The sequence below is a fragment of the Schistocerca serialis genome, chromosome 8 (genome assembly GCF_023864345.2).
Source record: "Schistocerca serialis cubense isolate TAMUIC-IGC-003099 chromosome 8, iqSchSeri2.2, whole genome shotgun sequence".
NCBI lineage: Eukaryota > Metazoa > Arthropoda > Insecta > Orthoptera > Acrididae > Schistocerca > Schistocerca serialis.
The window spans coordinates 125,186,841-125,206,279 of NC_064645.1; the positions used below are offsets into that span (position 1 = coordinate 125,186,841).

General features: G+C 42.0%; 2 protein-coding genes across 2 annotated transcripts in view; one reads left to right on the forward strand and one right to left on the reverse strand.

Moving 5' to 3' along the window:
- Window positions 1-18,160, reverse strand: part of LOC126416051 (post-GPI attachment to proteins factor 2-like) — a 61,203-nt gene extending 43,043 nt beyond the window's left edge. Inside the window, exon 1 of the mRNA XM_050083522.1 lies at window positions 17,636-18,160. Coding sequence (XP_049939479.1) covers window positions 17,636-17,824 — 189 coding nt within the window. The 5' untranslated portion in view covers window positions 17,825-18,160. The remainder of the gene's footprint in view (window positions 1-17,635) is intronic.
- Window positions 18,152-19,439, forward strand: part of LOC126416049 (WW domain-binding protein 4) — a 129,432-nt gene continuing 128,144 nt past the window's right edge. The window contains exon 1 of the mRNA XM_050083520.1: window positions 18,152-18,306. Within this exon, the coding sequence (XP_049939477.1) occupies window positions 18,305-18,306 (2 nt within the window). The 5' untranslated portion in view covers window positions 18,152-18,304. The remainder of the gene's footprint in view (window positions 18,307-19,439) is intronic.

Here is a 19,439-nt window from a genome sequence, read left to right on the forward strand (position 1 = left end):
GGTTTTAAATTGTAAGACATTTCCAGGGGCAGTTGTGGACTCTGACCACAATCTATTGGTTATGAACTGCAGATTAAAATTGAAGAAACTGCAAAAAGGTGGCAATTTAAGGAGATGGGACCTGGATAAACTGACTAAACCAGAGGTTGTGCAAAGTTTCAGGGAGAGCATAAGGGAACAATTGACAGCAGTGGGGGAAAGAAGCACAGTAGAAGAAGAATGGGTAGCTCTGAGGGATGAAGTAGTGAAGGCAGCAGAGGATCAAGAAGGTAAAAAGACGAGGGCTAGTAGAAATCCTTGGGTAACAGAAGGAGGGCTAGTAGAAATCCTTGGGTAACAGAAGAAATATTGAATTTAATTGATGGAAGGAGGAAACATAAAAATGCAGTAAATGAAGCATGCAAAAAGGAATACAAACATCTCAAAAATGAGATCAACAGGAAGTGCAAAATGGCTAAGCAGGGATGGCTAGAGGACAAATGTATGGATATAGAGGCACATATCACTAGGGGTAAGATAGATACTGCCTACAGGAAAATTAAAGAGACCTTTGGAGAAAAGAGAACCACTTTTATGAATATCAAGAGCTCAGATGGAAACCCAGTTGTAAACAAAGAAGGGAAAGCAGAAAGGTGGAAGGCGTATATAGAGGGTCTATACAAGGGCGATGTACTTGAGGACAATATTATGGAAATGGAAGAGGATGTAGATGAAGATGAAATGGGAGATACGATACTGCGTGAAGAGTTTGACGGAGCACTGAAAGACCTGAGTCGAAACAAGGCCCCGGGAGTAGACAACATTCCATTAGAACTACTGACAGCCTTGGGAGAGCCAGTCCTGACAAAACTCTACCATCTGGTGAGCAAGATGTATGAGACAGGCGAAGTACCCTCAGACTTTAAGAAGAATATAATAATTCCAATCTCAAAGAAAGCAGGTGTTGACAGATGTGAAAATTACCGAACTATCAGTTTAATAAGTCACAGCTACAAAATACTAATGCGAATTCTTTACAGACGAATGGAAAAACTGGTAGAAGCCGACCTCGGGGAAGATCAGTTTGGATTCCATAGAAATATTGGAACACGTGAGGCAATACTGACCTTACGACTTATCTTAGAAGAAAGATTAAGGAAAGGCAAACCTACGTTTCTAGCATTTGTAGACTTAGAGAAAGCTTTTGACAATGTTGACTGGAATACTCTCTTTCAAATTCTAAAGGTGGCAGGGGTAAAATACAGGGAGCGAAAGGCTATTTACAATTTGTACAGAAACCAGATGGCAGTTATAAGAGTCGATGGGCATGAAAGGGAAGCAGTGGTTGGGAAGGGAGTGAGACAGGGTTGTAGCATCTCCCCAATGTTATTCAATCTGTATAATGAGCAAGCGGTAAAGGAAACAAAAGAAAAATTCGGTGTAGGTATTAAAATTCATGGAGAAGAAATAAAAACTTCGAGGTTCGCCGATGACATTGTAATTCTGTCAGAGACAGCAAAGGACTTGGAAGAGCAGTTGAACGGAATGGACAGTGTCTTGAAAGGAGGATATAAGATGAACACCAACAAAAGCAAAACGAGGATAATGGAATGTAGTCAAATTAAGTCGGGTGATGCTGAGGGAATTAGATTAGGAAATGAGACACTTAAAGTAGTAAAGGAGTTTTGCTATTTGGGGAGCAAAATAACTGATGATGGTCGAAGTAGGGAGGATATAAAATGTAGACTGGCAATGCCAAGGAAAGCGTTTCTGAAGAAGAGAAATTTGTTAACATCGAGTATAGATTTAAGTGTCAGGAAGTCGTTTCTGAAAGTATTTGTATGGAGTGTAGCCATGTATGGAAATGAAACATGGACAATAAATAGATTGGACAAGAAGAGAATAGAAGCTTTCGAGATGTGGTGCTACAGAAGAATGTTGAAGATTAGGTGGGTAGATCACGTAACAAATGAGGAGGTATGAATTTCAGTATTGATCTGAATGATACATTTTCCCATGGTAATGGCTGGTTAACCGTCGCTGTTGTACGAGGTGGTACAGGTGTACCCAATGTATCAGGATTGGAAAGTTTTGTAGACAGAGACATTATAGCTTACCGCACATATCATGTTGTTGAAAATGCAAATAAAGACTTTGGCAAATCATCATATATCTCACCCTCACCCTTCTCCTTGTATACACGTAATAGACGTAAGATATCTGTTAATGAAACTGTATTTATTTGGATTAAAGGTAAAGGTACTTGTGAATATGTAAAATTTCTTGGGGAGAAGAGAAGTTTGTGGCACAACTTGACTAGAAGAAGGGATCGGTTGGTAGGACATATCCTGAGGCATCAAGGGATCACAAATTTAGCATTGGAGGGCAGCGTGGAGGGAAAAAATCGTAGAGGGAGACCAAGATGAATACACTAAGCAGATTCAGAAGGATGTAGGTTGCAGTAGGTACTGGGAGATGAAGAAACTTGCTCAGGATAGGGTAGCATGGAGAGCTGCATCAAACCAGTCTCAGGACTGAAAACAACAACAACAACAACAACAACAACAACAACCACCACCATGTGGCCACCTCTCGGCTGGAGTTCCACCAGTGCCATAAACAGCCTGGTCAATCATATCATCCTGGGTCATGGACTTGCAGGGTCTCAGCTGTCGATGCGATTTTACATGCACCAATCAGCAGTGCAAGGCTTCATATGTGGACTCCCAGATCTTGGGATGTGGTGGTTCAGCCGGCTCCCAATCCTGAAGCATTGAAACTCAATAATCCCTCACTGGAAGAGATTCTCTGCATTGCCCACTCATTTGAAATTGCTCAGGCAACTAACGAGCGTCTCACGGCGCGGCTGCAAGTGGCGGCAATCGATGCGTCTCTGTGGGTTCTGCCCTTGCAATGTAGGTGTGGCCTGGCCAACAGATGCCATCGCCAACGGGATTCCTCCTTGTCTGACGCCTCTGTAGCATCAGAGCCTCCAGTCGCTCCTCGTCGCCAGTCGCACGGCCCACTTCCATCCCGCCCACAGTGCTTTATCGCACACTCTCGAGCTGATTGCCCCCACTGCTGGAAAACGTGCACGCGGTGTGGGAAGGAGGGCCACATCCGATCTGTTTGTTGTAGTTGCTTGACTTTCTCCTGTCCTGCCCCTACTGGACCTCAGGATACAGCACATGCTCTGCAATCGGTCATCCTCCTGGAGGACCCATCAGCACGGTAGCTATTCCTCATGCTCTGCCTTTTTACTGGGGATGTCAGTTTTCAGGTCGACACTGGGACCACCGTCTCCCTGATTAATATTGCAACATATGCCCGCATGGGCTCCCCTGCGTTGTCACCTCCCTCTCGGCATTTGGTTGCCTACAGCGACAGTTTCATTCCCCTTCATGGACAGTTCGTCATCCAGGCAACATACAAACAAGTTTCCCAGCTCCTTACTCTATTTGTTGTCGACATCTGTTGGCTTCGAATATTTTTGGCCTGGATGCATTTCAACTGTTTGGCTTTTCAATTTCCGATGAAGTTAAGGGTCATTCCCATGGCTGATCCTTTTCAGGACTTGGACGATCTGTGCTTGGCTTTTGCATCATTATTTGCACTGGATCTAGGGTGTGCTTCACGTTTTTAGGCACACATCAGACTTCAGCTGGATGCGCAGCCTTGCTTTTTCTGGGCCAGACCCATTCCAGTGGCCTTACGGCCAGCAGTGAAGCAGGAACTTGATCGACTCCAAGCTGCTGGCGTCCTAGAGCCTGTGACATATAGTGCTTGGGCGACACCATTCGAGGTTGTACGGGAACCCAATGGGTCCCTTCGGCTGTCTGGGGACTTCGGTGCTACTGTCAATGCTCAGTCCTTAGTAGACACTTACCCCATTCCCCGACAGGAAGACCTCGCCAAGCTTGCAGGGGGAAAGTACTTTTCTAAGATCGACCTGGCTGAGGCATACCACCAGTTACCCTTGGATGCCAATTCCCAGAACATCATGTTTATCAACACACCTTTCGGATTATACAAGTACAAGCACCTTCCATTTGGTGTCTCTTCGGTGCCGGCGATTTTCCAGCAGTCCTGGAGCAGCTTACGCAGCCTATCCCCGCCTGCATGAATTATCTGGATGCCATCTTGGTCACCGGGTGTTTCTGATAGGAACATTCACACAACCTCAGCAGCTTATTTCATGCTCTGCAATCTGCAGGTTTACACTATTGGTGGGACAAGTATTGTTTTCTTCACCTGGAAGTGGAATACTTAGGTCACTGGCTTAGCAAAGATGGCATTCATCCTTTGGATCACAAAGTCGCGGCCATTGAGGCCCTTCCTCGTCCCAAGGACTTATCTGAACTCTAGGTGTTTTTGGGCAAGATTACTTATCACTTTAAGTTCTTACCCCAAGCTGCCTCCATTGCTCATCGCCTCAATCACTTGAGTCACAAAGGGATGACTTTTGACTGGACTCCTGCCTGTGACCAGGCTTTTCTCTGTTTAAAGACAATGCTGAAGTCTGCCCCTTGCCTTACTCCTTTCTCTCTGGATCGCCCCTTGGTTGTGGCAGCTGATGCATCAGCATACGGCATTGGGGCAGTCCTCGCACATAGGAACACTGATGGCTCAGAATATCCCATCGCTTATGCATCTAAGACGTTAACCCCAGCACAATGGAACTACTCCCAGATTGAAAAGGAGGCCCTGGCGATAGTGTTCGCCATCCAAAAATTTCACATCTATCTCTTTGGGGCAAATTTCACCCTCCTGACGAACCATAAACACTTAGTTACACTTTTTGGACCCCACTCTCACCTTCCAGAGAGGACGGCTCAACGTCTCCAGCACTGGGCATTATTTTTATGGAATTACACTTACACGATCCGGTATAAGCCCACCGCCCACCATGCTAACGTGGACGCTTCGTCACGTCTCCCAGCAGGCCCTGTTCCTGTGTTTGACCAACTGGAGGTCCTCTGCTTTCACATTTATTCCACCCGCTGGGATTCAATGTACAGTCTGCCTCTTATGGCTGCTCACATTGCCATGGCTAAACACCGCGACCCTATCTTCAGGCAGGTTCTCCGCAATGTGGTCCACAGTTGGCCCTCCTATATTACTCGTCGGATGCGGACTGACTTCAACCTCTGCCACCACCTGTCCCACAGGCTCTCTGTGGTTGATGATGATCTTCTGTTGGCCACGGAGTTGGATGCCCATCAGGTGGTCATCCCTCCGGCTTTTCGACATCACGTGCTCAGTTGGTTACACCGCGGGCACTGGGGTATGTCCCGCATGAAAGTTTTGGCTTGCCAGCATGTGTATTGGCCCGGCATTGATGGTGATATTGACTGCCTGGTCCATGGGTGCACTGTGTGTGTGCGTCACCAGGCAAGGCCCCCCCCCCCCCCCCCCCCTGCCCCTCAGTCATTCGCACCCTGGTCTGTGCCTCACTGGTCCTGGGATCACATCCATCTTGATTGGTTGGTTGGTTGGTTGGTTTAGGGGTGGGCGAAGGGACCCAAACTATGAGGTCATCGGTCTTGTTCTTAATAAAACAATGCCACAATTGTGAGAATAAAACAGACGAAATATAGAACACAAAACGGAAAGAAAGGAAAAGCCACAAGAACGAAGAGAAGGCAATGAACACTAAAAGGAACAAATGAAGACAAGAAAACAGAGAGATTCTAGAAACAGAAGAGAGTAAAACATGAGAGGAGATTACAGTGGCAGGAGTAGATTACAGTGGCTGGCCAACCATGAGAATAAAAAGGGAAAGCCAGCCACTCTGAAACACCCTAAAAGCACTAGGGTGGAGGACACAGAGGGGCAAAGGACATGCGCTAAAACCCACATAGAATTATAAAACCCACTCTCATGGATAAAATGTAAAACTAATGCTGCTGTGGAGGCACTGTCACCCAACACCGAAGGCAGGGTGCAGGGGAAGTTAAAAGTCTGCCGCAGAGCAGGTGAAAGTGGGCAGTCCAGCAAGAGGTGGACGACTGTCATTTGGGAGCCACAGCGACACTGAGGTGGGTCCTTGTGACTGAATAGTTAACCATGCATTAGCCACGTATGGCCAATGCGGAGCTGCAGAGGACAACTGATTCCCTGCAAGAGGCCTGCATTGAAGACTTCCACACATTCATAGTCTCCTTAATGACATGCAGTTTGTTGTCCGTCTCCCAAAGTCGTAAAAACCCTGTGGTGTAAGACAGAACACGTCAGCTTCGGAGATGCCTCTCTCCAGAAGCGGTTTCTGCGTCGCTTGTTTGGCCAGCCTGTCGGCAAGTTGGTTGCCGGGGATTCCGGCGTGTCCTGGGGTTCACACAAACACCACGGAACGGCAGGACTGTTTCCAGGGCATAGATGGACCCCTGAATGGACGCTACCACAGGGTGGCGAGGGTACCACTGGTTGATAGCTCGTAGGCTGATCAATGAGTCAGTACACAGGAGAAATGACTCGCCAGAACTGTTGTAGCGGCAGCTTAAGACGATGTCATACGCACAGGATGCAGGCGTTCAAATTTTCTCTTAGCCTCAGTGTAGGTCAGTCTGTCCAGGGTCTTGTACTTAATGATTTTCCTTTGTTTCTGGAGAATCCTGCAGTCAGGCGAGCAAGGCGAATGGTGCTCTCCGCAATTGACACAGATGGGAGGCGGGGCACATGGAGTACTGGGATGTGATGGGCATCCACAATCTCGGCCTGTGACACTGGAAGTACAGCGGGAAGACATATGGCCGAACTTCCAGCACAGAAAGCACCGCATCGGGGGAGGGATATAGGGCTTTACATCACACGGTAGACCATCACCTTGACCTTCTCGGACAATGTATCACCCTCAAAGGCCAAGATGAAGGCACCAGTGGCAACCTGATTATCCTTCAGACCCCGGTGGACACGCCGGATGAAATGTACACCTCGCCGCTCTCAATTGGCACACAGATCATCGTCAGACTGCAAAAGAAGGTGTCTGTGAAATATGATATCCTGGACCATATTTAAGCTCTTATGAGGTGTGATGGTTACAGAAACATCCCCCAGCTTGTTACATGGGAGTAACTCCAGTGACTGGGCAGAGGATGCTGTTTCGATCAAGACTGACCCAGATCTCACTTTGGACAAGCCCTCCACCTCCCCGAACTTGTCCTCTAAATGCTCAACAAAAAACTGAGGCTTCATCGTCATGAAAGATTCCCCATCAGCTCTCGAACATACAAGGTACCGGGGCAAATAAGATTTGCTGCCATCCTTAGCCTGACGTTCCTCCCATGGTGTGCCAGGGAGAGGAATGATTTGGAGTCGTACTTCTGTGCGTTGAATTGAACTCGTGATCACTTAGAGACTGCTGGTGTTTCCCCCACCAGCAAGAGATGATGCACTATGCTTTATCGCGTGTCATCTGTCCTGATGCCACCCACTCCAACCAGGGGCCCTCCCCATGGGTGCCACCCAGCCGCAGCAAAGGCCACCTGGCACGATGGCTATTGTCGGGAGTCCCGATGCCCCAGGGGGATGGGCATCTACCCCTTGGCATACGTGGGGAGTTAACGGTGTAGGCATCAGCAGAGTAATCCCTGTGTGGTCAGGGGGCTACAATGAACAGGGTACATGGCGGCCCCACCACAACGGACTGGCTACCGTGCTGGATATCAGACGCAAAGAAGTCCATGGTCATCGTCGATGCAGAAACCGACACTGCATAGTGCATGGTGGAAAACGCACCTAGGAAGGTGTCCTCACCCAAGAGGTGGAGAATGGGCAGGACTGCAATGTGACGATGAGAAAGTGGGCTAAAGATCTCAATGCACGATGGACACGATGCACTTTGTAAGGCGCCCTTCCCCAATTGGCTTGCTCTGAACATTTTGAAGGATGGAGGTCAAACCCTACAGGGACCATCACATAAAGGCTGAAATGTATGAAACTCCATTTAGTTGCCTCGTACGACAGGCAGGAATACCTAGGACCTATTCTAACCCACGGACCCGCAGGGGGGGGGGGGGGGGGGGGGGGGGGGAGGGGGGGGGGGGCATCCATCTCGATTTTGCGGGCCCATTTTTGGGGTCCATTTGGTTACTTCTCGTTGATGCCTACACCAAATATCCATATGTCGTCCGAATGGCATACACCACCGCAGAGGCCACACTCATGGCCCTGGCAGGTCCTCGCCACTGAGGGCCTGCCTTGCACATTGGTCTCCGATAATGGCCCCCAATTTACGGCATCCTCCTTCCACAACTTCTGTCAGACCAATGGTATCAAACATATCCGTAGCCCACCTTTCCACCCTTCCTCCAATGATGCAGCGGAGAGGCTTGTCCACACATTTAAACAACAGTTGACAAAGGTGGTCAGAACACATCAGCCCTAACCCTGTTCTTGAGCACATATCGCACCGTGCCAATTGACAGACATAGTCCGGTGGAGCTCCTCCTTGGGTGACAGCCGCAGACCCTGCTTCATTTGCCGATGCCATCACCCTCCCATCCCCGCTCCTGGCCCTCTCAGCGTTACGGACCCAGCACTGCCGTGTGGGCCGGCACACACGGGAGCAAGGCGGGTTGGACGCCCACCATGGTAATTGCGGCCCATGGGCAGTGTGTGATGTCAGTGCAGACATCAAAAGGGTTGGGGCACTGCCATCATAACCAGCTCACCCCACGTACCCCTGCGGGACTCCCGCCACCGCCACCGCCACCGCCACCGCCTACACTACCTCCTTCTGCTACAGATGTAGTCCTTGAGTTGCCGCCACTGCCCCAGGTTGCTGCCTCCCCACGAGCCTGCTGCCTGCCCTTCCTGCCTCCAGGTGCAGTGGAGGCTCCCTCCGACGGCCTGGCCCCTGGGTCAGCTGTCCCTTCCTCCCTGACAATGGCAGTTGACGAGTCCAGGTCTTCTCCAATCTGCCGACCACCGCGGCACCATCCGGGGCGTTTTTGCCCCTGTGCGCAAGTTTCAGGGGGGAGGGATCTGGCACCAAGCACCACAGGTTTTGAATCCGTGCCAGACAGCTTGGAACTCAATGACCACTAGAGGTCTCTGCACCAGCCATGCCGTAGGCTGTGGCTGCACGTGCTCCTCTACTTTTCTAATTAGAGTAAGAGCGCAAATGTTGTACTGCCAACCTCAATATACTTAGTGATACGCTTTTCAAATGACCATACATGGGACAGAAGCACAGGCGTTTATGATGCGGTCAACCACGTCTTCATGGCCTGTTGGCACTTGGTGGAACACAACATCTTTTAAATATCCTACAGACGGAAATCCATGAAATTCCATTATTGTTATAACTGCAAGGTACATTCGGAGGAAATACGAAAGCGTCCGATCCCACCCGTCTGCTTTGACCCATGACGTCACAAATATGGCGGAAACAAAAACAAACACACACACACTTTCCACAAGAAGCCTAATGACACTAACGGGACAAGTGCGGGAAATGGGGTGTTTTGGGTGGGGGGCAAACTAAATATAAACAAATTTAGATGCCTTGCGTAGCTACAACGTGTAACTGAAGACAGCCATGCATGAATACGCACCCACCTCCCCAGGGATCGTAACCCCTGCAACCCCAACCCATAGAAGATAAAGATGCCTCAGTAGCTGATTAGTGTTTTCTGTCTTTTTTAAAAAAAAAATCTCACGGGATAGAACGAACAGAACAGAAAGATAAATATAATAAACTAAAACAGAAATTCGAGGAAACAGATAATTAAAATAAGTAATAAGTGTTTTTAAATTAAAAAAAAAATTATCTCACGAGATAGAACGAACAGATCAGAAAAGTAAATAAAATAAGATAAAACGGAACTGGAGACAGCCACACTCAAACCAAACTCCGCGTCGTCATGACATCACACACGACAACACCCTTACGTCATGGGTCAAAGCCGACGCGTTGGATTGGACGCTTCTGTCGACCCGATTCGGAAAATAGGTTGCTTGCAGGCAATTTTCAGCAGTTGATAAATGTTTCAGAAAGCTTGTGACACTGAACTGCATTAACTGGATTTCATTAACACTACTAATAAAATCCAGTAAATGCAGTTCAGTGCCACGAGTTTTTTGAAACACTCAGAAAACTTACATTAGTTGATGAACAAGTCTGCAACAAATACTTTGAGGTACCTTATGTACATCTTATATATCGTAGACAAATTACAAAAAAACCAATGGTGAGTCACTATGTGAATTTTACAGAATTTTGCTATTTGGGCAGAAAAGATAGCTGATGAAGGTAGAAGTAGGGTCATTCCATGTCAAGTCACCCAGGCCTTGACACCAACCATGTCAGATTTTGATGAAACTTGGTACAATTACTTCTTTTATCATCCTGAAAGCACTTGTAAAATTTTTTTGCTCTATCTCTTATAGTTTTTTTTTTATAAATTTTTAAAGTTTTTAGATTTGGCGTTGTTTCAGCAGTCGGAAATCGTAACTTAAATGTGTCCTCACAACTAAAAAAATTTGTATGTTAAAGAATACTCAAGATACCAGTATGAAATTTTGGAATAAGTTTGTGTATTATATCTAAATGTTAAAAAAATTACCATAAAGATATATTAAAATCTTCCAAATGAAAAAAATTACAATTAGTTGTTGGGTTTTTTTTTTTGTTTAGTTTTACAAAAACTGCAATATCTAGAGTCTCAGACCTGATAGAAAGCTCAAATTTGTTTTAAAATACTCTTAATTGTATAGGCTATTAGAGAAAAGAAAAATTATGTTGGCTTTTTAACCTGTTCAATAGTTATCTAATTTTTTAAATAATATTAATTATATTTTAAAAATATAATTAATATTATTTAAAAAATTTAAAAGAGCAGTTAGATGTATGGGAGGCAACGGCAGCACAATATGGAATGCATTTCTCTGCAAAGAAAAGTGAAATAATTGTCACAACAAGGAAGAAGAATAGGCCAAATGTGGATATAACTTGTGGAGGGGAAAAACTACAAGTGGTAGAGAACTTCAAGTACCTGGGAAGCATGATTGAAAGTAAGGGGGGAAATGCAATGGAAATAAATGAAAGGTGCAGAAAAGCAGGGCAGTTCTACAAATGCATTAGGGGGCTTATTTGGAGCAAGGAGGTGCCACAGAAATCCAAGGGAATTATATACCGAAGCTACTTTGTCCCCGTATTGGCATACGGAAGTGAGACATGGGTAAAGCACAAAAGCGACAAAGGTAGAATACAGGCTAGTGAAATGAAGTTCCAGAGGAGCAGGTTGAGTGTAACAAGACGAGACAGATTGCGAAATGTGTATGTGAAGGAAAGACTAAAGGAGGAACCAGTAAAGGACAGGATAGAAAAATCGAGACAGCAGTGGTATGGACACATGAAGAGAATATATGAGGATAGAATTCCAAAGAGGATGTATGATCTGCAACTGGAGGGAAAGAGGCCCAGAGGAAGACCAAGAGATATATGGGTGAAGGGAGTGAAGGAATGTGTGACGAGAAGAGGAGAGAACTGGACGAAGGTGGAAGGGGGGAATGGTGGAAAGACAGAACACGATGGAGAGGCTTGTGTTCCCGACAGACCCAGCCAGTGGCTGGAAACTGTCCAAGATGATGATGATGATGATATTTTAAAAATAAAAAGTACCAAGCGACTTAGACACCAAAAATAAGTTTTTGTCTTCTTGGAGTAACAATGTATGCTTGGATTTTGTTTTGTTATTCCTGTGTTTTGAAGTAAAAAATTATTACAGTGTTAAATAGTGCTTGGATAGTATTTTATTAAATTTATTCGAACTTTCAGTAAGTACTGTTACTTAGTTACAGAGATTCTTTTCCAATATCCTATAAAAGTAACCAGAACAGTAATCAGACCAAAAGTGAAATCAGTATGTCAGATATTCAAACCTGTAGCGTAGGGTTATTTAAAAAATCTGTTTCCAAACAACCTACACACCTTCAAAAAAGTTACAACCGGTACCTGAATTGAGTGAGGAAGAAAAAAATTTGATCCACTTACGTTTTAAATGTTTTTGAAAAGTATCAAACAACATGTGTAGACCCACTTTAAAAAAAAGCCCATCAAAAGTCGTTGAGAAGTGTAGGCTTGGATCTTTCTAAACAATTACTGACAAAAAATAGTAGCATAAAACCTAGACAAAAGCTTTGCTCAACATGCTGTAACTTTTGTGAGGAAAAATTAAGAGTTGAAGTCAATGAAAGTGAAACAGATGATGAAGTCATGGTTGAATTAGAATCATTGGAATCCAGAAATGAATCCCTCGTACAAACAAACATTGCTCTTGATAATTTAGGTTTAACACCGATAAAGCTTCATGGCTTGTCAGAACGAAGTAAAGAGTCTTATTTTAAAAGGAAGGTTAGTAGTATTGAAAAGACTGCAAAAAAGGCGGTTTCAAAAGCATTAAAATATGATGCACCAAGTTCTGATGATGACGAAGAAGATACAAGTGTGGTTGAGAAAGCAAAGGATTTTGATGTAATGATTTCTCTCATGAAAGAGAATATGTCATCTGTTGGAGGTCTAGAAAAATCCAGATTCTGACCTTGGCTCCAGATTCTTGGAGTCGAAATAAAGTGATGAAAGAATTTAATGTAAGTGAGTACATGGTGCGACAAGCTAGAAAGCTAAAATCTGAAAAGGGTATTCTGGAAACTCCTGGTCCAAAAAAAGGTAAAACTCTTTCTGAAAATACAGTAAGACTTGTAACAGATTTTTATGAAAAGGATGAAAGTTCCAGAGTGCTACCTGGAACAAAAGACAAAGTAAGTGTTCAAAAAAAATGTGTACATGCAAAAAAGACTCATTTTGTGTAACTTGAGAGAACTCTATTATTCTTTCAAATGGGATAATCCCGAGGTAGAAGTAGGATTTTAAAAATTTTGTTTCTTGAGACCTAAATGGTGTATCCTTGCTGGTGCTGCAGGCACACACCTGTATGTGCATGCAGTATCCACCAGAATGTTAAACTATTATTGGATGCTGTGAAAATTGAAGAATCTTATAAAGACCTAATTAAGATGCTTGTGTGCAACACGGAAAACCAAAACTGCATGCATCATTGCGACAGCTGTCCTGCAAATGCTGCACTAACTGAGTACTTAACTGAAAAACTAAGTGAAGATTATGATTTAGAAGAAGAAATTGTAATCAGTCAGTGGGTTAACACAGACAGGGCAGAAATGATCAAACAGTCTATCAGTGTTGAAGACTACATTTCTTTATTGGTTAGGTCATTGGAAAAGGTCACCCCGCACTCGTTTATAGCAAAATCCCAATCAGCAGCCTTTAAAAGATTCAAAGAAGACCCACCACCCAAAACAGCAATTATTGTGATGGATTTCAGTGAAAATTATTCCTTTGTTATACAAAATGAGATCCAAAGTTACCACTGGAATAGAGGTGGTTGTACTCTACACCCAGTTGGAATTTTCCTAGGATATGAGGAAAACAATGTTTTTGGTTCCAACCACTGTTTTATTAGTGATGACCAAGAACATGACACTGGTTTTGTTAACTTTGTACAAAAAGAAATTACAAAGTGGCTGTCATTACATCATACTGACATTGACTCAGTTCACTACTTTACAGATGGTTGTGCTGGGCAGTACAAAAATAGAAACAGTTTTAAAAATTTGACTGAACACTTGGGAGACTTTAATTTGAAGGCCCAACACTCTTTTTTTGCAACAAGTCATTGGAAGTCAATTTGTGATGGCCTAGGAGGAACTATTAAAAGAATTTTAAGGAAAGCCAGTATACAGCTTTCGGATGAAGAACAAATAATGACAGCAATCGATGTGTTCAAGTTTTGTGAAAAAAATATTGAAAACATTCATTTTCACTTTATTGACAAAAAAGAAGCTGATTTGCTACGGTTAAAACTAGAAAAACGTTTTTTCAGCAACCCGATCCATTCCTGGAACAAGAAGTCTTCATAACTTCAAACCACTTCCAACAAACAACCTTGAAATTAGAAGGACTACAGATAGTGTAAAACCCTCCTTAGTCTTTTCTTTCCATTCTTCTTCTGATTGGGTTCGTGTTGAACCATGCAAATCATGATGGTAACTGGTACTTTGGACAGGTAAAAACAATATTCAATGATGAAGAAGATGCAGAAATTCTATTTCTACATCCTTCAGGACCAGCTGCATCATTTTATTGGCGTGAAAGAGAAGATTCTTGCATAGTGCCTTTGGAGCACATAGTCTCTGTAGTAGACGCACCTCAATCAAGCGGCACTGGAAGAATGTATTACTTCAAAAAAGACTGTATCAAAAGAACTGAAAGCTCTTGGATGAAGTGGAAAAACAGTTTGAATCAGCATTAATGTTCATTAAAAAGACAAAATTACTCAAAAAATTCAATGTTTCAAGCAATCAGTTGGGTTATACATAAGTGTTGTAAGAACACTATCTTTGTACATAATTCTAATGTAATCTACTATAATTAATAAACATGTTAAAAAGCCATCATTATTTTATCAAGTAGCCTATATGTTTAAGAGTAAATTTAAAAAAAAATTGAGCATTCTATCAGGTCTGAGACTCTAGATATTGCAATTCTTATAAAACAAAACATCCGTTAAAAAAAATATATATATCATAGAAAATATTAATATATTTTAATAGTATCATTTTTATCTTCAAATATGTATAATAAATAAACTTGCTGCAAAAATTCATGATGTTATCTAAAAGAGTTTTTAAGATAAGCAATTTTAAAGTTTCGAATACAAATTAAATTTACCATTTCCGAAGGTTCGGAAAACGCAAAACATAAAAACTTTAAAAATTTATAAAAAAAAAAGCTATAAGAGATCCAGCAACAAAAATTGCAGGTGTTGTCAGGATGGTATTAGAACCATTTGAGCCAACTTTCATGAAAATCTAAGGAGGTGGGTGTAAAATTTATTTTTTATTGGGTGATTTGATATGTAATGACCCAGTAGAGAGGATATCAAATACAGACCGGCAACAGCAACAAAAGGATTTCTCAAAATGAGAAATATCTTCACATCAAGCATATACATATGTGTGTTAGAAAGTCTTTTCTGGATGTATCTGACTGCTGTGTAGCTTTGAATGGAAGTGAAATTTGGATGATAAAAAGTTCAGACACGAAGAGAATAGGAGCTTTTGAAATGGGCTTCAATATAATAATGTTGAAGATTAAATAAGTACATCAGGTATCAGTACCTAATGAGGCTAAAGAAATTTACTGCACAACTTGACTAAATGAAGGAATTAGTTATATGGTTGAATCTCTCTCAGGATATGGTAAGGGAATGACGATGTACAAAATGGCACAGAAAATTAAGGGGCAGGAAGAAAATAAAAATTCATGTGACAAGCATTGTAATTTTTGATGGATGTAACTTAGTGATAGGTTTGTTTGGAGTTTTTTTTTCTGTCTTCCACAGCATAACAACGTTTCGACAGCAAACGTGAAAAATTATCACCCTGGCAAAAAGCAGACAGAAGCAATGATTCTTCTTAATATTGTCACATATAGTGTACATGCTAAATGTAAGTCAAATTTAAACTATATACCTGGAATAGATTTTTTATATACCTTTTTAAACAAATTGGGCTGTGTGGATGATTTATTACCAACAGCTCAGAAAGATTTATAAGAATTCTGCTGCTTCATTTTCAGTAGTTCACTAATGGGAATTTTCATTCAACATGGTCATCCTTCTCTTGAAGATGATCCACAAGGAGGACATCACATAACGGACGTCCAAAAACCACAAACACAGGTATACACAAATTCAGGGTGCGCAATGTCTGGATCATTTTAACAAGAATCCAAATGATTTTACACAAATTTCTTATAGTGAATTAGACAGGGAGTATAAATTAAAAAGCAGTGAATGCAGTACAGGTTGTGATGGAACCAAAGAGGATCTTGTTTGCCAGAAGGGTTAAAGCCACTATCTCCTGGGATCCAAAAGTTATAAATCTAATGGGTTAGCCTGCAACAAGTAAAACTATAAATGGAAAATATTATGCTATTCTTCTGGACTAATTGAATTTTTTGGGAATGGAAGAGAGGAGAGAATGTGAGGTTTGGATTGCAAAATGGGGGAAAAAGTCAAGGATTTAGAGTAGGCTACAGACTGTTGCAACATGAAGTCTTTCAGCAGCACCAGTATCCCCTTCCACTTCCACAGATTCGAGTACTGTAGGGAGGTGGTGGCAACCACAGATGGTTATTTCCCGAATCTTCCAGATTCACATTTCATGTATGGTATCCATTCACTGGGCAAACTGATTTGTTGGTGCACTAAATGAATAGTTCCTACTTCATGAAGTAATCTCCCTACAAGAATGTGTACAGATCATAATAGCAAAACTAAGGTCACACAATAGGTTCCTACAATGTTGAAGCTCTAAGCAGTTAAATGTAAACACCCAAAACTGCAACCAGTCACTTTTTTGAAATGGTTATTTGTTCATTACATGAACCAATTTTCAAACCTTTTCAGGCTCATCTTCAGATGGTTTTCCAGAAGTTACATAGCTGTTTCAAGCATAGTGCTGTGTGCTGGCTCAGAGACAAGAAGACAGAACATGCTTTGTTGCATTGCCATGAGTACTGTTCATCTGTTGGTTTGGATCCAAAATTTAGTTTTGCACTTACTGTGATATTATGGGCATCTTTTCTGTTAGATCCAAATAGTCAGATAAACAATACTCACTAACAACAAAAGCCGTCCATAATGTCACTGTAAGTACACAACTAAATTTTGAATCCAAATTCACAAACAGTACTCCTGGTGATGCAATAAAACATGTTCCATCCTCTTGTCAATGAGCCATCATTCAGAATCTGCTTGAAATAGCTATGGGACTTCTGGAAAACTGTCTGAAGATGGGCCTGAAAAGGTTCCAAAACTGGTTCATGGAAAAATAAATAACTATTTCAAAAAAGTGACTGCTTGTAGTTTTTTATATTTACAGTTAATAAACTGTCTAAAACATATCTGTTATGAATAATCTTAATCTGTATGTGATTAGCCTATTTAGCAAGTTGCAGCAGCTGGGGCATTGCACAAATCAGACTTACAATTTTTGTGGATTAAAAGTTGTTGTATGAGGAAAACTGACAATCAACAATTTTTTTTCCGTAGAGCACAGGTGGTTGAATCCTAACAATCTAGAAAACATAGATGAAATTCAAAAACCAATACAGCAGCTGGCCTGTGAGAAAAAATCCCCTTTTTCAAGTAATATCTGAAGACATCTGTGAACCACACCATCTTCTAGGTTCCGCCAAGAACACTCATTTAGGAGCTACAACACAGTGTATGGATACCGTATAGAGGCATTAATACAATACGTAAATTTTGCATTATTCTCTCCTTATAGGCCAACCATATGGAATAATGTGAACAACTGTGTACAAGTCTACCTTATGATTATGGCACACACTCATTCCGAAACAAAGACTGCTTGTAATTCAATCAGCAGAGATATAGCCTATTTTTGCATCTGCCAAAAATTGGAAATAGTGTTGAAAGGCAAAATACAAAATATTTTAGTAGCTAAATGTGGGTTGAGTGGGGGGGGGGGGGGGGGGACGGAAGGGTAGCTCAGCTGGAATATATTGTTAATCTCAAATAAAACAAGCTATCTATAGTAAAAATCTTACCTGACAGTGCGTATAGGTTGATCTTTCAAAGTTAAACAATATTGACCATATTACACAGAAGATAAAACTTGTCAACGGCAAGGAAACAGTAACCCAAGCCACTTTACCGAATGGTATTGATAGTGTATATCCTTTTTTCTTATGATGCAAAGGTAAATAGTCTTGACCAAGCGTTATCGTCGTAGACATATCTACGGTTTTTTATTTCGTCACTGTGAACAGGACGCCCTTTTCTAGGAGTTAGTTCATGTTGCAGAATTATGTGGTCGTGAAATACATAGTGAGGCGTGAACTGTATAGCGCTCTGCCTGCCTTTGTACTGAAATATGCAAACCATTAGACCATCACTGAATGTCACATTTTGGTGGAATATTCTGCTGCTGACTTGGAATTATCTGTCAATCTCTGTGACCTGCAGAGCACCAACTACTAAACAGCTGTCGCCTATTCTCACAACCACTTGACGTACCTACAAAACACGCACGCATTGCGACATGCTACTGTTCCCCAATCTTGGTTGTTTATCATATATCCCGGCACTGCGCTACTGTGGCGCGTTAACTATTATGTAATCTTTGGGTATAAACAATGTCGCTGTGCCTGTAAGCTTGCAGTTAGGTAGTGCAGTTTGCGTAGAATGCTAGTTGCTGTGCCATAGAAACAAACAAAATGTAAGTAACTTAAAGCTGATCGAAATACTGATCACTTGTTAATGTTTTTGTTTCATTATACTAAGGAATGAATCGTGAAGCAGAGCATATCATCTGAACCAAGCGCTGAATGGACTAAGAATAGTGCCACGGTAAACAAATACGTTCGCACTCCATTTCAAACGAAAATTAGAGTAGGCAATCATTGTATGGACAGGTCCGTATAATTAGATTTGGTTTCTCAAACTGAAGTCGAAAAACATGTTAATTGACTTTGTTGCTAGCGACGTAGGAACGCTGTAGGTGTTCTGTCAGTCTGTCGCGGCATCGTGAGGATTGCGGGAAGAGTGAAGATTCCTCTGATCATACTTATTAGTGTGTTGGCTGTTAATACTGTAACAGGGCGTAATTTTTGAACGCGTGGAATAATGCCATAGTATCCTTTCTTAATTGGCTAGATGCATTGTTAATGAACGTGTCGGTAATTTCCTTCTGTTCCTTTCATCTAATTTCTTTTTTTTATTTTAGTATATCGCAGCTGTTTTCAGTATTTTCCCTGAAAGGTTTTAAATGTTGCAATGTTGTTGTTTTCAACATTTTGATATCAGCCTTCATCAAATTCTGGCAAGAAAGAAAAATAAATATCATCCGTACCCATATCCTTTTGGAATTTCTCAGCAAGATAAGATTTTCAAAAATGATTTTCTTCAATATTCAGATTAAGCACTCTTCTGACATGTAGCACAATTGTGCGTTAGATGGAATAAGTAGCTGGTTAATAATTGATCATCTTTAGCTGTAAATAAATTCTCTGAATTAGCCTAGTTGTGAAAGCGAAGTGCCTACATTTCCCAGTTTGAAACGTAAAGACGAAGAGGAAATTTACAGAGAGAAGTACTGTAAATGAGAAACATTTTTAAGCGACATCGCCAATGGAAAAAAAGTTGACATTACCATCATTATATTAATATCGAATAAATGCCTGACTACATAGTAGATATTGTCATATCGGTCATCAAAGATTCCATGTCTGAGATGTTAAAGCAATTGATTTTTACCCTTTTTGTCTTGGGCACTATATTTTTAACTTACAAATTTCAAAAGTTTTATCTATGCAATTATTATTGAGTTGGAACTGCTGTTGTAAATTGTTT